At 43.3% G+C, this 15,368-nt stretch overlaps 1 protein-coding gene across 1 annotated transcript; it reads left to right on the top strand.

The window, feature by feature from the left end:
• Positions 1–6,824: 6,824 nt before the first annotated feature.
• On the top strand, positions 6,825–15,353 carry HRG (histidine rich glycoprotein). Its single transcript, XM_086398283.1, has 7 exons — positions 6,825–7,086; positions 8,820–8,936; positions 9,711–9,801; positions 11,225–11,391; positions 12,351–12,431; positions 13,138–13,239; positions 14,467–15,353. The coding sequence occupies exons 1-7, from the start codon at positions 6,895–6,897 to the stop codon at positions 15,325–15,327; spliced, it is 1,611 nt and encodes a 536-aa protein (XP_086254409.1). The 5' UTR covers positions 6,825–6,894; the 3' UTR covers positions 15,328–15,353.
• The last annotated feature ends 15 nt before the right edge of the window (positions 15,354–15,368 follow it).

Raw genomic sequence — 15,368 nt, forward strand, 5'->3', positions numbered from 1 at the left:
AGATGTTAACCGTCCAGACCCCCAAAAAGTTTTAGTTAGCAAAGAAGCCTGCTTACAGTTTTATAGATAATGTCTCTCTGGGGCTGCGATTGCCCCCTTCCGGCTCTGGCTGCCTGTCACCAGAGGGGGAAGGTCTGCAGCCGGCTATCTCTGTTCAATTCTTTGTTCCGTGCGCGGGCCTGGCGGTCTTAGGTTAGGGCTGGCTTTTCGCGTGGTAGATATCCCACAGTCTGGTTTGCTAGCCCAAATTATTTCGCTCAGATAGTGCTCAGGGTATTCAGGCCAGATTCTTACTCTAAGCGATGCAGCCCGCGCTGTGCCTCCCTGCCCAGCCCCCGCTTGCTAATGGCGCGTGCAGGCGTCTGCGCTGCTTCTCCGCTGGGGGAGTTACCGTAGGACTCGCAATCTTTGAGTTTTGTTTATTTATTTTTTCTTCCTGTTATGTTGCCCTCTGTGCTTCCAAAGCTCGGCACAGATTCGGCAGTGAGAAGGTTTCCTGGTGTTTGGAAACTTCTCTCTTTTTAAGACTCCCTTCCCGGGACGGAACTCCGTCCCTCCCTCTTTTGTCTCTTTTTTTGTCTTTTATATTTTTTCCTACCTCCTTTCGAAGAGTTGGATTGCTTTTCTGGGTGCCTGATGTCCTCTGCCGGCATTCAGAAGTTGCTTTGTGGAATTTACTCGACGTTCAAATGCTCTTTTGATGAACTTGTGGGGGAGAAAGTGCTCTCCCCGTCCTACTCCTCCGCCATCTTTCCAGTTAATCTTTTATAGAGACAATTTCAGACTCCTGATAACAGTTGAGAAGTCTCAAAATGAGTGAAATTAGCACGCCACTCAGTTCTGGAAATTTTTGACCTCTTGTAGTCCAGTTTGATTTTAAGGAAATTAAATTTGTGACTTTCAAAAGTCCCCCACAATTACCACTGGTATTCTAAATTGCCTTGGTCAAGTCCATTTACTTAGCTAGAAATGAATATGAGGAAGATGTTTAGACATAAAATCAGCAGGAGTCTCTGTAATGGGGGGCACTTTGAAAAATACTTATATAACTGGGATCACATTTCTTAGAGTTTTTTCTCTACAGTAAAGAACAATTTCAAACAACTCAAATATCTTATAGCTCAAACAGCTAGCAGGCCGATCCCAGCCAGTCTTAAGGAGATAGCTTGGTCCTAAAGGATCCAGTATGTGTATCTGTGTGTGTGTGTGTGTGTGTGTGTGTGTGTGTGTGTGTGTATGCTTGGTCGTGTCTGACTCTTTGTGACCCTATGGATGGTAGTCCGCCAGGCTCCTCTGGCCATGGAATTTTCCAGGCAAGAATATTGGAGTGGGTTGCCATTTCTTCCTGCAGGGGGTCTTCCCCATGCAGGAATCAAACCGCATCTCCTGCATCTTTTTGCATTGGCAAGCAGATTCTTTACCACTGAGACACCTTGAAAGTCTGAAGGATCCAGACTGAAGGCTTTTTAAACCCAACATCCAGAAGACAGTGCTTCCAAAGGAGTATGCTAAAGGCTGAAAAACTCTGCACTGATTCAGAAAAAAATCCCCTGTTCCCTGAGTAATGAGTCAAAGGATACCCAGCTTCAGGTATCCTTTGTTGAAGCAGCCTTTGTTCCAAAGGGAATAGGTGAAGCCTAGCCAGGTTCAGTGAAACAGCCTGACCTCAAGTTAGGCAGAAGTGCCAACTTCACATGCAGAACAAGGCCTTAACCAGAAAGGGGAAACCTTTAAACAGATGCCGAATAAAGCCTGGAGCTTTGGACTGCAAGGAGATCCAACCAGTCCATCCTAAAGGAGATCAGTCTTGAGTGTTCATTGGAAGGACTGATGTTGAAGCTAAAACTCCAATACTTTGGCCACCTGATGCGAAGAACTGACTCATTGGAAAACACCCTGATGCTGGAAAAGATTGAAGGCAGGAGGAGAAAGGGATGGCAGAGGATAAGATGGTTGGATGGCATCACTGACTCAATGGACATGAGTTTGGGTAAACTCTGGGAGTTGGTGACGGACAGGGAGACCTGGCATGCTGCAGTCCATGGGGTCGCAGAGAGTAAGACACAACTGAGCGACTGAACTGAACAAAGCAAAGAAGGTATAAGCTCAAATCTGGGAGAAAGCTATACCTTCAAACTCCTGGGCAGAAAGCTATACCTTCAAACTCCTGGGCAGGAAAAGCCACGAGCAACAATTGGTTCAACTGTGGATACCACACCTGTTTGCTCACCAACCTTGGAGCTGCTCGGCATCTGGGCCTTGTACAGGCCACCAAACTGTTGGCCTGAAACAAATACACTGCCAGCTATCTCTCCAGCGAAGATGGATTTATTTGGGATCAGCAGAAAATTGCAATTTAGGATTTGTAAATTCAGAGAGCGGCAGAGAATTCCCCAGACAGCAAGAGAAGGAAAACTTTTGTAAAGAGGAAAAGAAAGTTGAGAGAGCTATAGTAAACAGAGTCCGTGGCTTTCCATTGGCTGAGCTGTTGCCAGGACAAAAGTCTCTCTTCTTGTTTGTTAGGCTCTGCCCCATCACAGGGCATGAGTGCTCCCCCTTCTGGTTTCCCAACTCTATGTAATTGAGATTTCTGTTAATTTTTTACAAAAGCATAGTGTGATTCTTTTGATCAAATAATATGAAAATTAAAGGATATCAAGAGACTGGGATTCATCAGAACTTCACTCCTCCTTTATCCCACAATCATTTCAACACCAAGTATTGGTCAGATATTGTCTGCAAAACCTTCCAGTTGAAGGTGGATTTTTTTTTCTCACATGTCTGAATAGTCTTCAAGCCCTAGAACTTGATAAATTTAGTGATGGGGTAGATGGAAATGACATTTGCCTGTAGCCTGTGGTTAAGCCTGGGGAGAACAAAACGTTGTTTCAAGTTGGGGAACTTTCTGACTCCTTTAAAAATTTTTTCCCAGAGCAGAAATTAAGGAACTAGATAACATTTACTCCCAATTTTTTAATTTAAAAAACTGTATAATAATGAATGTGTTTATACATATATATTATACACATATACACACACAAATATATGTAGTTGCACATATACACACATATATATATACACACACACATCTTTTTAAATTGGACAGGTGCTATGGGATGCATTGTGTCCCCATAAAATTCATATACTGAAGTCCTAATCCCCAGTTTCTCAGAACGTGACTGTATTTGGAAGTAAGGTCTTTAAAGAGGTAATTAGGTTAAAAATGAAGTCATTAGGGTGGGCCCTAATTCAGTATGTGTCCTTATAAGAAGAGGAGATTTAGCATACAGACACGTACAGAGGGAAGAACATGTGGGGACAGAGAGAAGATGGCCATACAAGCCAAGGAGGCCTCAGAAGAAACCAGTCCTCTGACACCTTGATCTTGGACTTCTTAGTCTCTAGAATTATGAAAGAATTACTTCTATTATTTAAGCCACCCAGTCTGTGGTACTTTGTTCTGGAAGCCCTAGCAAACTCATACGACAGGGAATTCGCAGATATGACTATTCTCCTCCCTCCTGGGAGCTGTTTCCCAGAAGAGGTTCATATGCCTTGGTATAATTTGCTTAAGAGCAATAGACAACATTCACACACTATTACCCTTATTTGCCTCCTTTAAGATGGAAAAATGACTCAGTCGGGGTATCAGTTGGTGTCTTTGACCCTATTTCAGTCAGGGTCTAGCAAGAAATGTAACACATCGCTAGTACCCTATTTGTCTTTAAGGTTCGATAAAGCAGGGGGAAGGGACTTCCCTGGTGGTCTGGTGGTTGGGACTCTGTGCTTCGAATGCAGGGAGCATGATTTCAATCTCTGGTCAGGGAACTAACAGCCCATACACCACATGCATGGCCAAAAAATAAAGCAAGAAGAGAATGCATGGTTCTCATGACTACCCCTAGGTCTTAACACAACAGTTTAATTCAGTTCAGTCACTCAGTCGTGTCCGACTCTTTGTGACCCCATGGACTGCAGTATGCCAGGCCTCCCTGTCCATCACCAACTCCTGGAGTTTACTCAAACTCATGCCCATTGAGTTGATGATGCCATCCGACCATCTTATCCTCTGTCATCCCCTTCTCCTCCTGCCTTCAATCTGTTAGGTAGGTAGAATGGGGAAAAGGAGTCCAAAATGTCGGTGGCTAAAAGACAAGGAAGGGAAAAGCCAGCGAAAATAGAACAAAGGAAGGTCAAAGGAAGGTCCAAGGACCAGAGTGAAGACTTCAGGTAGAACAAACAGCACTCCTGGCTAAGCCCAGTTTGCATAGGGCAGGCCCAGGTGGAGGAAAAAACATAAAAGGAGGAGCCAAAGCGCCTTCTCCCTCTCTTTCTCTCCCTAGTGCCTGTGCTCTTTCTCCCTCTCTCCCTCTCTCCCTCCCTTCCCCTCCCCCGCGCACTCCTCCACTCTCTTCTCTTCGAGTCTTTGGGTTGGCATGCCCTCATGCTTCAAGGATGGATTCTCCTGCTATCTTCTAAATAAAATAGAGCTGTAACACTGATTGCCTAAGAGCTATAACGTGGTTTGTCCAAGACCCAAGAGCTGTGACGCGCCAAGGGCTTTAATGTCTGTCGCTCCAAATCTTTGTTGTGATGAGACAAAGAACTGAGGAACATACACTCGCGTGACAAATCTTTCCCAGCATCAGAGTCTCTTCAAATGAGTCAGTTCTTCTCATCAGGTGGCCAAAGTATTGGAGTTTCAGCTTCAGCATCAGTCCCTCTACAAGAGTGTTCAGGAAAAGCTGATTCTCCCTGTCAGCGCCCTCTTCCATCCCCTCAGAGTTCCAATCTCTTTCCCTCCACCAGCATTTGACTCACCCAGGGCACTCAATATTGGGTGTGGCCAGTGTAGCAATACTAGAAAAGCCTAATTAAGGAGCTCAACCTGTTCTCCATTGAAACGTAATACGGCTGTGTTCTAATCAATGACCTTCCCCTTCCTCCCTGGGTTGGAGCCGCTGAGTAACACCGTGGCCAGATTCCATAGTATTCCTTCATTCTAAATTATACTGAAGCCGTCCGGTTTGGATATTTAAAAGCTAGTGTTACTAATATTAAAGGCACAATCTCAAATATAATTCATAACAGATTTCTTTCCCTTTTAACACTCACTATATCAGACTACGACTCTGGGAAGTGAGGTCTCATTCCATACACCTTCCCCACGGCTTCTCTCTTCAAATTCTTTCCATTCCCTGGGGTTGTGTCCAAAGCTCAACCGATTCTCTGCCTTGACTGCACATTGGGAAAACTACCAACACCTGGGTCCATATTGAAAGCCCCTGGTTTAATTGCTCTGGGGGAGGCCTGGACATAAGGATTTTGAAAAGCTCTTCTGCTGCTACTGCTAAGTCACTTCAGTCGTGTCCGACTCTGTGCGACCCCGTAGACAGCAGCCCAACCAGGCTTCCCTGTCCCTGGGATTCTCAAGGCAAGAACACTGGAGTGGATTGCCATTTCCTTCTCCAATGCATGAAAGTGAAGAGTGAAAGTGAAGTCGCTCAGTCGTGTCTGACTCCAGGTGACTCCAATATGAATTCAAGGCTGAGAACCATGGCTATAGACTCTGACACTGCAAGGAGACTGGGGAGGAAGGCAGGTGCTGTAAGTCACTGGTAGTGGAGAGGCAACCTGGGCTGACTTCTCATCATTTCTGCTGCTGCTGGGCTCTACTGGTATGAGGGATCTGTGCACTTATACTGTTTTTTCAGGAGGGGTGCAGATGGGGGATTAGCTTAATCTCAGCCCTATCCCCCAGTGCTGGGTCCCTCATCCAATGGTATATGCCCTCTAACCCTATCTCTGGGAAGGGCATCGAATGACTTGACTGCTACCTTCAGCACCTTCCTCTTCCACATGAACTAATTCTCTTTAGCATACTTCAAGGGTCACAAAGAACTGGAATGACATGAGTGTGCTCCCAACTTTTTCCCAAGTCATATTGAGCAGGACCCTGTGGGGCTCCTGGGCACACAGTTTTTCTGTGTCCCCTATTTCTTTGATTACAGGGAATAGCCTTCATGTTCTTCATGAAACCTCCATGACCTTCCCTGACTTTCAATTCAAGCAGTTGTTAATCTGAAAAGAGAGGGGATTCCCAGGTGGTGTTAGTGGTAAAGAATCTGCTTGCCAATGCAGGAGATGCAAGAGAGAGATGCGGATTTGATCACTGTGTGGGGAAGATCCCCTGGAGAAGGAAATGGGAACCCACTCCAGTATTCTTGCCTAGAGAATCCCATGGACAGGGGAGCCTGGCAGGCTATAGTCCGTGGGATCACAAAGAGTCCGACATGACTGAAGTGACTTAGCATGCACAGGGGTTCAAGACCAGGAGCAACAGTCAAGAGTAGCCTTGGACCTAGGTCCTGTTTCCTCTTCAACCATTACATACAACAGTATCTTTAAGCTGTTTTGCAGATACTGATATCCCCTTCAGGTGGGAGAAGTTAACAATTAATGATGGTATGCTGCCTCCAAACACACAGACCCCAGACCTGTCAGGCCTGAAGGTTGATAATGCTGACTCCTACTTACCACACCTCAAACCCATTAGAAGAATGACCACAAGCTGATCACACCGTCTCTGAACAATTACTATAAAACATCTCACTGTCTTCCCCACATTGGGACACGTGGTTTTGAGGGCATTAGCCTCAAAACGAGGAATGTTTATAAACATGGCATGTTTCAACTTTCTGTCCCCAGGACCCACTAATCATTTACAGAATGTTGACAGATATTTGAACGAGGGGTCAAGGTGAACATCCCCAGTTACATAACAAAAATGTATAAAATCTTGCTTAATCAGTTGTGTGTGTGTTTTAGAAAATTTGTATAAACTTCTCTGCCGTGGTATCCCAGAGCAAGGGATGCTTTTCACATTTTAACAAAATGAAGGTACTCACTGCAGCATTGCTGTCCATCCTTCTGATCACACAGCAGTGTTCTTGTGCTGTGAATTCCACAGGCTGCGATGCTGTTGAGCCTGTGGCTGTGAGAGCTCTGGACCTGATCAATAAAGGACGGTGGGATGGCTACCTTTTCCAGTTGCTGCGGGTCGCTGATGCCCACTTGGACAAAGTGGTGAGGAGCCTCCCACGGCAGAGCTGAGTGGGGAGGTGATGGACCAGGGCCAAAGGAGATGCTAGCTCCTAAGCCTGCCACTTTGCACCGTGGATTGGCTTTGGTCAGGGTTGTTGGTTTCATTTCTGGGCTGCTCTGTGCTGTATTGTGTTCAGTCATGTCTGACTCTTTGCAACCCCATGGACTGTGGCTCGCCAGGCCCCTCTGTCCATGGACTTCCCAAGCAAGAATACTGGAGTGGGTTGCCATTTCCTCCTCCAGGGGATCTTCACCACCCAGGGATCGAACCCGTGTCTCTTGTGTCTTCTGTATTGGCAGGCAGATTCTTTACCACTGTGCTACCTGGGAAGCCCTCAGAGCTGCTCTAACTGTTCTCTTATGCTTTGAATTAGTATTTGTTACTAGTATGTCCTGGACTTCCCAGGTGGCACTGATGGTAAAGAACCCTCGTGCCAATGCAGGAGACATAGGAGGCGTGGGTTTGATCTCTGGGTCGGGAAGATCCCCTGGAGGAGGGCATGTCAACCCACTCCAGTGTTCTTGCCTGGAAAATCCCATGGATAGAGGAACCTGTTGGGCTACAGTCCATGTGATCGCAAAGAGTTGGACATGACTGAAGCCACTAAGCACAGTCATTATGTCCTTGATCAGCCTCTAAATACTTATAAGTACTTATGCAGAGCCCAATCAATGGTTAAGTGCTATAAGAGAAAGATTATAATAAACTATGGGCTTTGTTCTAAAGGAAATAATCATCAGCTCACACACACACACAGGTGAACTGGGTAAGATGGGATATACTCCGGTGACTAAGTGAGTGGAATAAATGCTGGAGGGGTCAAATAGAAGATCAATTATGATGGATGGGAGAAGGGTTCATTTGCATCCTGAAGAATGAGCAGGATTTGAATAGCAAAATGGCTTGGATGATGGCCTTCTAGGAGAATTCCTGGTATACCACCTCCTTTGTATGTAGGGAATCTGGAAGGAAGGTATGCAGAAACAGAGCAAAGGCAGAGGGGTTCCAGAGGTTCTCTGTGGGTTTTGGAACAGCCATCATCTTGGAAGAGAGACATTCCTTAAGCCAAAGACTAAGGCAATAAATAATGGCATCTCTGATTAGACAAAGGAGGTAGAGGGACAGAGCTAGTTTGTAAGTGAAGAGAGTGAATTGAGCTTTGGGCAAGTTGAAATCAAGACCAGAAATCTGGGATTCCCCTGATGGTCCAGTGGTTAGGACTGGACTGTAGTCCAGGAGTTAGGACTCCACTGTAAGGGGAACAGGTTTGATCCCTGGTCAGGGAACGAGGATCCCACAAGTTGCCAAAGGAAAAAAAAAAGAGTCAATCTATTAAAAAAGAGACAAGAAGCCCAAGTTCAGGAATAGAACTGGATGAGAGGACACAAATGTGCATATAGAATGGAGGCCATAATATGGCTGTCATCACTTATATTCTAGTCTTGTACCTTCAATACTTCCACCCAAACCAACACTGCCTTTTTGTGATTGTTCTTTAAAATTCATGGCAGAAGCAATATTATGACCAGTTGAAAACTTGCTGATGCTTTTTATCAAATAAACAGATCAAATGATATAAAGATAGGGCACCTGCAATGACTTGAAGAGGAGTAGAATGACAGGAATTCCCTTTAAGAAATAAAGAGCTTATTTTTATTGGAAAACTCTGGATTTCCACATACTACCCAGCCATCGCTTTCTTGGAATTCCCCAGGAATCCATAGCTGTCTACTATTTAGTCTTGGATGTGAAAGAATCTGACTGTCCAGTCCTGTCCAGGAAGCACTGGGACGACTGTGAGCTGGATGTTTCTCGTCGTCCATCTGAAACAGTAAGTAAACTGGGTACTATTCCTCTCCTCTTAGCATTCCTGACTTTTATCAATAGATAGAAAGAAGCAGGAATATCTTGCCCAGGGTGGTTGCACACCTGAGCTTACACAGTAAAACAATAAGAGCAAAACTTCTGCCTCTTGGCTTATAAGGACTATGTTGACTTCAAGTAATATTTTCTTGAGAGCCATACTGGGAAACCAGTTCAAGAAAAGTCAGTGGGGCTTATGGTCCCATGTCAGAGCATGACCACCTGTGAGACCTTGGGCAAATCACCTAATGTCTAAGAACCTCTGAACCTGTAACTGTGAATACTGGTTTCCCTAACAGAAATGGCCAAAGGGATTAGTTGCAGTCACCATAAGGAATTGAATCTTGTCCTGCACATTGCACATGGGTTCTCAGAGCCCAGGTTCTCTGCCACAGAGGAAGATGCAAAGATAAATGAGCAAAGATATAAGATTTCAGTTCCAGAAAATAAGATGACTACATATCCAACAGTTTTAGCTTTTTTTTTCCTTGAAAATGTTTGGGATATGGCCATGATCTCTTTCAACACTTTCTCTGTGGTTCTCATGAGGGTTTTGGATGCTTGTAGCATATCCAGCTTACAGAACTATGCTAAGAAAATACATGTTTTTGAGAGAGGGTTTGGTGAGAGGAAGCACAATAATTTCAGATGGATAGTAGGAGCATGCTGCCTCACGTTTTTTTTCCCTCGGGTCAACCTAAGGAAAGAAGTAGGCAATAACATAAACCTCTCTTTCTTACAGGTGATTGGACAATGTAAGGTAATCGCTATAACACTTTTGGCTGGGCCTGAGGATCTTAGAGTGAATGACTTTAACTGCACCACAAGTTCTGGTATGATTGTCTGTTAAAATGCTAATTAATTCTAGGTTCATACAAAATTCAATCAAACGTTATTCATCATAGATGTCTATGAAGTATGTATCAGAAATGGTTCCTGCCCTTGTGGATACAATTATTACTTGCTCTCTTGAGAAGAAAAGAGAGATTTTTCCCTGTTACTGGCACATCTTCTTTTATAGAAATTCAACATCTAGAAACAGAAATTCACAAGAGGCTGTATGACATCATGGAGAAAGCGATGGCACCCCACTCCAGTACTCTTGCCTGGAAAATCCCATGGGCGGAGGAGCTGGTAGGCTGCAGTCCATGGGGTCTCTAAGAGTCGGACACGACAGAGCGACTTCACTTTCACTTCTCACTTTCATGCATTGGAGAAGGAAATGGCAACCCACTCCAGTGTTCTTGCCTGGAGAATCCCAGGGACGGGAAAGCCTGGTGGGCTGCCATCTGTGGGGTTGCACAGAGTCGGATACAACTGAAGCGACTTAGCAGCAGCAGCAATATGACATCATTGTAGAGAACATAGGCTCTGGGGTCCAATTTGAGTTTGAACCCCAACCTCAACACTTATTAGTTGTATGGTTTTAAGGGCAAGTTACTTCTTCAAGCTTTCCTCCACTGCAAAATGAGGATAACAATAATATTATCCCTTCAGGTTCTTCCCAGAATTAAATGGATAGCCTGTGTAGTACACTTTGCAAAGTACTTAGCGTTCAAGTATTGACTTCAACGACTGAAAGTTACATATGCTCACAAAGCAGTTATACGTATATTAACTTGTTTAATCTCACAAGGCTATGAAGTAAAGATTACAATACTTTCAATTTTAGATATAAAATAAACCTCAAGGCGATTCAATGACCCAGCCTGGGGAACAGAGCCAAAGTGTGGCAAAGACATGACCCTAATCCACTGGTGCTGACTCTAAATTACACACCTTTTAAATTCACCTTTTCAGAAAGAATTATCACAGAATTTCTTTTAAAATAATTAATCTTAACATGGTTCAATATATAAAAATTCTACAGTCAAGCAACTCCCACACAAAGTTGCCATAAAGAAAGATTGAGCTGCATCTTCTCTTCTCTGGGCAAAATTTTGTGTTAACAATGCCTCTCTCCTTGGCAGAGACAGGGAAGAGTTCATTAAAATATTAGCACTTTATGAGTGATGGGTTGTCAAGAATAGGGGTCACAACAGAGACTTGAGTGTTAGAAGGATCTGGGTTTAAGATTAGCTCTGCCACTGATTGACTGACTTGATCTTGAACAAGTTACCTCTCCAACCCTCAATTTCCATCTGTAAAATGGAAGCTATTGTTATTCTTGCCATTACGCTTACATGTATCAAATCCCAACATTGCCATTACTGTTTCCAACTCAGTAACCACAAAACTGCCAATTTCTTTCTCCAGTCTCTTCGGCACTGACCAATACTATAGACAGCCCAGTGCTCTTCGATTTCTTTGAGGATACTGAGCTGTACAGAAAACAAGCTGAAAAAGCCCTGGAGAAGTACCAAAGGGAGAACAGTGACTTTGCTCCTTTCAGAGTGGACAAAGTGAAGAGGGCTATGAGAGCGGTGAGTCTCCTCTAGCGTTTAGCTAGCACCAAGTGCCCAGAGTCCAGCGCAGCCGGTGTGAGCTTGGCAGCCCTGGGCCTCTTTGCTGCTCTCACTCTACCTTTTAATTTGAGGCCTTTTAAATTGAGCCTCCCTTCTTCAGTTCTTTGGCTTTTGGAGTTGTGGGTATATGTGTGTGAATATTGAACAGAGAAAAGGAAAAACCCAAACAAGGAAGAGGGAAAGACAAAAGAGAATAATAAAACTTATGTGAGTCATTAAAATCATCTGGTCCTACTCTCCTGTATTATGATGGAAAACAGAGACTCAGAGCACCCACCTCACCACTCCTAGTGGTGTGGCTGGAGTGAGATAGTTCTGCCTCCCAGTCCAAGGACCTCAGTGCTTCCCACCCAAGCTAGCCTTGCGCAGCAGCTAGTTGATGTCGGTCATGCATTTTGTAAATGCAGTTAAATAGATTATGGTGCCTGCAAACAATGGAATGAATATGCTGCAATTACTGAAAACAACATTTTGAATGTTTATGCACTGGAAAGAGTTTCAAGATATATTGCTAATGGAAAAAGTAGGTTACAGAACAATATTTAAGACTATGATCCCATTTATGTTAAATAATTAGATATATGTGTATACGTGCAACATATTTAGGAAAAGGCTTGAAGGAAAAATCCATCAAGTGGATGATAGTGGTACCTCTGAGAATGGGAGGCACAAAGGTTGATTTTTCACACTACCCTTAATTATGTCTGTATTAGTTGAAACTTTCAATGAAATAGTAATCACCTTATCACTCATGTGATAAATTTTTTAAAGGCAGAGACCATCAGAAAAATAGTACATATTGGAGATTTTGAATCCTCATAGTACTTTATAGTATGTTGGAAAGTAAGCATCTACAGCTTTTTTTTTTTTTTTAACTTTTTATATTCTTAAAACTGCTTGGATCCAATTTGTTCTAGAGAGGAGGGGAAGGTACCAGTTACTTCCTGGACTTCTCTGTGAGGAACTGTTCCAGTCACCACTTTCCCAGACACTCTCATGTGAGTATAATCAGTGTCTGCAAAGTGCTAGGTAGCATTCAGAAACCACTTACTATGTGCCAGGCATCCTTCTAACTGCTTTACATATGTTACCTTATTAATTCACTGCTGCCCTACCAAGTAGATACTATTTTTATTCCTGATTTACAGATGGGGAAACTAAGGCACAGAGCAGTTAAGTGAATCACGAGAGTATCACATATATTATAAAATTATACATGTTATTTACCTACACTTAGCACGGATTTTTTTTTTTTTTTACCCATTAGGATTAAACTAAAACAAATAACTAGGTTGTGTTAAGAACTGACACCCAAGGGTGCTGCCACTCATGTCATCTCATTTACACCTCACAGTGACCCCATTTGACAAAGAGGTAACTGAGGCTCAGCAAAGGGTCCTGCCTGATGTTCACAACCGAGCTGAGGTTAGAATCCAGTCTTCCTGATGCTCAAGCAAAGGGCTTGTTCCCCTAGTCACTTATCCTTTGATACTCAGGTATCTGCATGAAGATCTCCTTATTTTCTGGTGTATCTTACCCTCCTCAGGACATGACTTAATGACTAAACAACAACCCTGATTTTTCTAAAGCCTCTTTTCCTTTCCCACATGTCTGGGAGTTCACAACAAAGCTGGATACCTTCCTACCACCTGCACAGACACATTCAAAAACACACACCCTAACAGGTTTATCGCTTCTTTACAGATCTTTGGATTCTGCAGAGCAGATTTGTTCTATGATGTAGAAGCCTCTGACTTGGAAACCCCAAAAGACATTGTCACAAACTGTGAAGTCTTCAACCTTAAGGTGGGTTGCTTAAGTAGCCTTTGTCATGATCAGTGCCAAAATAGGTGATATTTTCACACACACAGCATATATTGTTCTTATGGTTGTTGGTGTGTATTGTGTGTGTGTGTGTGTGTGTGTGTGTAAGAGGGACAGACAGAGAGAGACAGAAGAAGGAGAAAGAGAGATGGTGGATGAGGGAGTAGGGATGACAAGGAGGAGAAATACAGAGAGAACAGGGAAAGTACAATTGGGACAGTACAAATTGCTGATATGACACAAAAAATATGGATTTTTTCCCCCCAAGAATTGAGAAGGGTAAGATTTGCTGGAAAAGTAAAATCATGATTAATTCAACCAACCTCTAATGAATTGAAAGTGGCTCTTGTAGTCAGGACTCCAGTGCTGACACTTAATTTCAATATTAGGCATAGAACCTAAAAAAAATGCTAAAATCTACTATATAAAGGTGTATGAAATAGGACTCAAAACAGTATTTTACATATGTCCTAGAAAGTTTTTATTCGATACCAAGATATTCTTCACAGTGTTTTTTATATCAGAAAAAAAAAAAAAGAAACCTGAGCATAATCCAGTGCCCATGTACCAGCACCACCCCAAGTAGAGGGGGCAGCCTTGTCACCATGAACATGGCTCCACAGATTTCTTAAAAATTAAAATCTGAACAAGGAGAAGTACACAGAGATAAGTGATCATCCTTTAGGAGTAGGAGATGTTTGTGCCAAAAACCTCGACTCTCGTTGAGAATATAAATTATAAGGCACTAATTTTCCAAAGGTTGATCTATAGATAAGGATCATTTTATAGTATAATTTCATCAGTTTATATTGAGATGGGAAGAATAATAATGAGTGTTTTCACAATATAATGTTTATTTCATCTAAAGGACTACCCTTTACTCTGAGATTAAGTTTCTGACTCTGACAAGAGTCAGAAAATAACAAAAATATTAAAATAATCAAATGTTATTTGATTATTAAAATAAAATATTTCTATTGTGAAATAATGATGGTAATAAATGATAGTTTTGTTTGTATTTTGATTTTGTTTCTTTGTATTTTGAATGTGAGTTGGCTAGATAAGAATTTGAGAAATCCTTTTTTGATATCCTACTTTTAAAAAAGCTGTGGAATCTAAAATCTAGATGCCATTGACATAAATTAAATTAAACATCTAGCTTCTTTTTGTGTTACATGATGATATCCACTCTTCTGTTTCCACCATCAGGAACATAGAAACTTCAGTGCTGTGCAACATCATTTAGGCCGTCCCTTCCACTCTGGCGAGCATGAGCATTCTCCTGCTGGAAGGCCTCCATTTAAGCCCAGTGGATCTAAAGATCATGGTCATCCCCATGAGTCATATAACTTTAGATGCCCACCTCCTCTAGAACACAAAAATCACTCAGACAGTCCACCATTTCAAGCAAGGGCTCCTCTACCATTTCCCCCTCCAGGGTTAAGATGTCCTCACCCTCCCTTTGGCACCAAGGGGAACCATAGGCCCCCTCATGACCATAGTTCTGATGAGCACCACCCCCATGGACATCATCCCCATGGACACCACCCCCATGGACACCACCCCCATGGACATCATCCTCATGGACACCACCCCCATGGACACCATCCCCATGGACACCACCCCCATGGACACCATCCCCATGGACACCACCCCCATGGACATCACCCCAATGGACATCATCCTCATGGACATCATCCCCATGACCATGATTTCTATGACCATGGACCCTGTGACCCACCACCACATAGGCAAGATCCCCAAGACCACCATCGCCAAGGCCGTGGCCCACCACCTAGGCACTCCAAAGAAAGAGGTCCAGGTAAAGGACACTTTCGCTTCCACTGGAGACCAACTGGATATATTCACCGACTTCCTTCACTAAAGAAAGGTGAAGTTCTCCCTCTTCCAGAAGCCAATTTTCCCAGCTTCTCATTGCCAAACCACAATAATCCCCTACAGCCAGAGATTCAGGCCTTCCCCCAGTCAGCCTCTGAATCATGTCCCGGGACATTCAACATTAAGTTTCTACATATATCAAAGTTTTTTGCATATACATTGCCAAAATAAAGTCTGATTTCCTTGATGGGGAAAAATGAGTCATGTTCTGA

Source organism: Bos grunniens, chromosome 1 (assembly GCF_055505025.1).
Source record: "Bos grunniens cultivar Pamir isolate PY7600 chromosome 1, Bosgru_T2T1.0, whole genome shotgun sequence".
Lineage (NCBI taxonomy): Eukaryota > Metazoa > Chordata > Mammalia > Artiodactyla > Bovidae > Bos > Bos grunniens.

Excerpts from the sequence above, each read along its gene's own strand:
- HRG (XM_086398283.1), top strand. The coding sequence starts at position 6,895 with ATGAAGGTACTCACTGCAGCATTGCTGTCCATCCTTCTGATCACACAG. Across the intron at positions 8,937-9,710 it reads CTCGTCGTCCATCTGAAACA|GTGATTGGACAATGTAAGGT; the intron begins GTAAGTAAACTG and ends TCTTTCTTACAG. Across the intron at positions 12,432-13,137 it reads ACTTTCCCAGACACTCTCAT|ATCTTTGGATTCTGCAGAGC; the intron begins GTGAGTATAATC and ends GCTTCTTTACAG.